Below are 4,126 nucleotides of genomic sequence, written 5' to 3' on the forward strand. Positions count from 1 at the left end.
TGTCAGTGGGCTATAAATAGTAAGGAAATTTAATTTTCCTCTTTTGCCTTGTTTCCCACATTTAGTGACACTGCCATTAAGTCTTGGCTTCCTTTTGTGGGGCCAAGTGACTCCATTTTGAGACTGTTCCTTTTTTTTTTTTAAGATTTTATTTTATTTATTATAAAATCTTTAAAAAACAAAACAAAACAAAACAAAGGAGTGAAAGACTATTAATGGGAAGGTGAAAGGAGATGAAGGAAATGAAACAAAGTTTGCCCTGTTATGCAGATAAGGTAAAGAGGAATCTCTGTAATGACTCTCTTATACACACTGGAAGTTGAGGAGGAGGTAAGGAACTTTTCCTGAATCTTTTGGGTTTTGATTGCTTCTAATTCAAAATAATGTTCATGTCCAAGTGGCCCATCTTGGGGCATCCTTCCCCTGGCCCCTACAGACCTTAGAATAGTTGAGAGGTATGATAGTTTGCAACAAAATTTGTCTGGGTATGGTGTCCACATCTAATCTTCTCTCCTGGGATAAGGAGCAATCCTCCCAACTTATGACAGTTTGGAAGATGTGTCTTTAGGGCAAAGAAGTGGAGTTCAGAGAAAGCCTTTCCCTGCATTTGCTTTTTTATTTATTTATTTATTTACTTATTTATTTATGATAGTCACACAGAGATAGAGAGACAGAGGCAGAGACATAGGCAGAGGGAGAAGCAGGCTCCATGCACCGGAGCCCGACATGGGATTCGATCCCGGGTCTCCAGGATCGCGCCCTGGGCCAAAGGCAGGCGCTAAACCGCTGGGCCACCCAGGGATCCCCCCTGCATTTGCTTTTCTTCGTGTGCCTGCAGCTCAAAACAAATCAATACACTGAAGTCCCACATTGTTGGATGGCATGTCCTGAACTCCTACAGTGGACATTAAGTTTTATTCGGTGTTGCTTTTGTTTTGTTTTATTTATTTATTTTTAAAATATTTATTTATTTATTCATGAGAGACATACAGAGAGAGGCAGAGACATTGGCAGAGGGAGAAGCAGGCTCCCCGCAGAGCCGGAAGCAGGACTGGATCCCAGAACCCTGGATCATGACCTGAGCTGAAGGCAGATGCTCAACCTCTGAGCCACCCAGGCATCCCAGTGTCACATTTTTAGAGTAGGCTGTGATGAACATCTTTTTGCTCACACGGGAACATTTCTTTAAGATAAATCCCTAAAAGATGAATTGCCACGTCAAATCAAGTTTTTAACTTTTAATAGATATTAAGTTTCGAAGTTATAGTGATTTAACAATCCCACAGTATACGAGAATGCTAGTTTCCTACACAATGAGTAAATTGTATTGTTATCTAGAAGTTATAGTGATTTAACAATCCCACAGTATACGAGAATGCTAGTTTCCTACACAATGAGTAAATTGTATTGTTATCTAGAACAAATCTTAGCTATTCTGATTGAAGAAAAATGATATCTAATGGTAGTTTCATTTGCATTCCATTTGAATGAAGTTAAGTAATTTCTAGGCATTTTTTTTTAATTTCTAGGCATTTAAAAGTCCTTTGGAATTTTTTTTTTCACTGTTCAAAATTTATTTGGTATTTTAGTTGGTATGACAGATAGCTAGTTGCATTGTCTTTTTACATTATTTGGCAATGCACACTATATTCTGACATATATAGTACACAAAATAAGATCCTTTAGAAGAGTTATGCACAATACATGCAATATTGAATTTATACATTGGATCCCAGGATGTGACTGAAGAAAAAAAGATGGACTAGGGATATTGGGTATTGGGGTGAAGGAATCAGAAGTTACAGAACACAGTAAATACACATCTGGTTTGAGGAGTAACTGCAGCATATATGACATTGGCAGGGGTGCCTCCGCGATAGTGGAACTATATTACGTTAACCAGCTTAGGACTACACAAGACAGGTGTCATCCAGCATCAGGATATAGCTGCAGGGTTTTGTGAATCATTCCCATTTGTAACTTAAGGAAACTGATGTTTTTCTTAGGCCATTTTAATATTACGACTTGAGTAACAGGTCAGATAATAAGGACAACATATACAACCTCCAACTAAAATCTTGTAGTCTAGACAGTGACGTGGTACACTAGAAAATTTTAAAACTGCAACTCCTCTTGGATCCTCCAAAGTGTATATCTGCACTCTTCTTCAAACAGGCCTCTTCCTCAGAGTCAGAGTCACCTTCACAACATAGGAGATTCCATTCTGTCCCAAGATGCAAGGAACACTAAGGAAGACATCTTTTATTCCATAGACACCCTTAATCACGGTGGAAATTGGATGCACCTCCCTAAGATTCTTCATTATACTTTCTGCCAGATCTGCCACAGGCAGTCCAATGGCCCAGGAAGTGTAGCCTTTTAGTTTGATCACCTCGTAGACACTGTCAACCACCTGTTTGTGAACATCTTTCCACTGTTCCTTATCTGCATCAGTACCTAAGTCAGGGTGCAGATTCTTCAGAGAGACATCAGCAACATTTGCTCCACTCCATACAGGCACACTGGAGTCTCCATGCTCTCCAAGGACCCACTCATGACAGCTTACTGGGTGAACTCCCAGCCTTTCCCCCATTAGGTAATGGAACCGGGCTGAATCCAGATTGCAACCACTTCCAATAATGCGGTTTTTGGGAAAGCCACTTATCTTCCAAGCCACATAGGTCAAGATATCCACTGGATTGGAAACAACAAGCAACTTGCAGTTTGGGCTGTATTTGACAATATTAGGAATGATGAACTTAAAGATGTTCACATTACACTGGACCAAATAAAGATGACTTCCTCCCTCTTGCTGAAATGCCCAAGCCGTGATAATAACCAGCTTGGAGTTTGCAGTCACATTATAGTCTTTGCCAGAGACAATTTTTGGTGTTCTAGGGTAAAGGCTGCCATGCTGGAGTTCCATCATCTCTCCCTTCAATTTGTCTTCCATGACATCAACAAGAGTGAGTTCATCTGCCAAGTCCTTCATTAAGATACTGATGGCACAAGCCATGCCAACAGCACCAACCCCAACAACTGTAATCTTATTCTGGGGGATATGGTCTTCCTTAAGAAGATTCTGAATCAGGGATCCCTGGGTGGTGCAGCAGTTTGGCGCCTGCCTTTGGCCCAGGGCGCGATCCTGGAGACTCGGGATCGAATCCCACGTCCGGCTCCCGGGGCATGGAGCCTGCTTCTCCCTCTGCCTGTGTCTCTGCCTCTCTCTCTCTGTGTGTGACTATCATAAATAAATAAATATTTAAAAAAAAAAAAAAAGAAGATTCTGAATCAGCTGATCCTTGAGATTTGCCATTTTGGACTTAGAACCAAAAGGAACTGGGAGTGCACGTCTTGGGTGTGGCTCCAACTCAGTCCTTTGGAATTCTTTTGTTGTAGTTTACTGCTTCTTCCGGTTCTGTGCCCATTTTTCTTTTGGGTTGTTTTTTTCTTACTGATTTGGAAGAGTTCTCTATAAATTAAGCAAATTAGCTCTTTTATAGTTATATGTGTTGCAGATATGTTTTTCCAGTTCTTAGTTTGTCTTTCAAATCTGTTTATAGTATCTTTTAAAGTTTATGTTGCCAAATTTATCAACCTTTTCTTTCTATAGATTCTAGATTTTGTGATCAGGACTAATGAAGAGGTCTTTATCAATCGACAAATTCAGTGACCACTCCTCAATCCCTATCTAGCATTTGACAGTTCTCCATTCTCTTCTTCCTCCTTCCTGAGTCTTTTTCTAACTCTTTTACTACTTCCAACTTTTCTGGATCCTTCTACTCTTTTCTTTGACTTGGACATTCTCAAGTGTACATCTGTTGGAAATCACCATGAATGACAAAATCTGATCATAGAAATTTAAGCAAAAATGTAGAGATGTTAGAAATCTGTTTAATTATTTCACTTAAATGGGTCATGTAATATGCACAGGACATTGAATTTATTAATCTCAACTTTACCATATTAAGAAACAATAAGACTACTCACATAGGATTACGATGCTTATTGGTTATTTAGTTTATTTATTTATTTAAACCCCACCTGTGTTCAGGAAAGATTTCAGGCAAAGGGAAGATTACATGCAAAGATTCCTTAGTAAAATGAATAAAATAGAAATACCCAA

The 4,126-nt window shown here is 39.3% G+C and overlaps 1 protein-coding gene across 2 annotated transcripts; it reads right to left on the reverse strand.

Annotated features, from left to right (window-relative positions):
* Positions 1-2,167: 2,167 nt before the first annotated feature.
* Positions 2,168-3,316, reverse strand: LOC129505360 (L-lactate dehydrogenase A chain-like). 2 transcript variants are annotated; one of them, XM_055318374.1, is made up of 2 exons: positions 3,296-3,316; positions 2,168-3,091 (listed from the first exon to the last, which is right to left on the reverse strand). In XM_055318374.1, exons 1-2 carry the CDS (start codon positions 3,314-3,316, stop codon positions 2,168-2,170), a joined length of 945 nt encoding a protein of 314 aa, XP_055174349.1. The 2 variants fall into 2 exon arrangements, with proteins under 2 accessions (XP_055174349.1, XP_055174350.1); XM_055318375.1 differs by lacking the exon at positions 3,296-3,316 and having other exon boundaries at positions 2,168-2,696; positions 2,871-3,050.
* Between the last annotated feature and the right edge of the window lie 810 nt (positions 3,317-4,126).

The sequence above is a fragment of the Nyctereutes procyonoides genome, unplaced genomic scaffold, assembly GCF_905146905.1.
Source record: "Nyctereutes procyonoides isolate TBG_1078 unplaced genomic scaffold, NYPRO_anot_genome, whole genome shotgun sequence".
Taxonomy (NCBI): Eukaryota; Metazoa; Chordata; class Mammalia; order Carnivora; family Canidae; genus Nyctereutes; species Nyctereutes procyonoides.

What these genes read in the sequence shown, in the direction of transcription:
- LOC129505360 (XM_055318374.1), bottom strand. Translation starts at nt 3,316, where the DNA reads ATGGCAAATCTCAAGGATCAG. An exon ending in TGGCAAATCTCAAGGATCAG is followed by an intron (nt 3,092 to 3,295) that starts CTGATTCAGAAT and finishes ACCCAGGGATCC; the next exon opens with CTGATTCAGAATCTTCTTAA.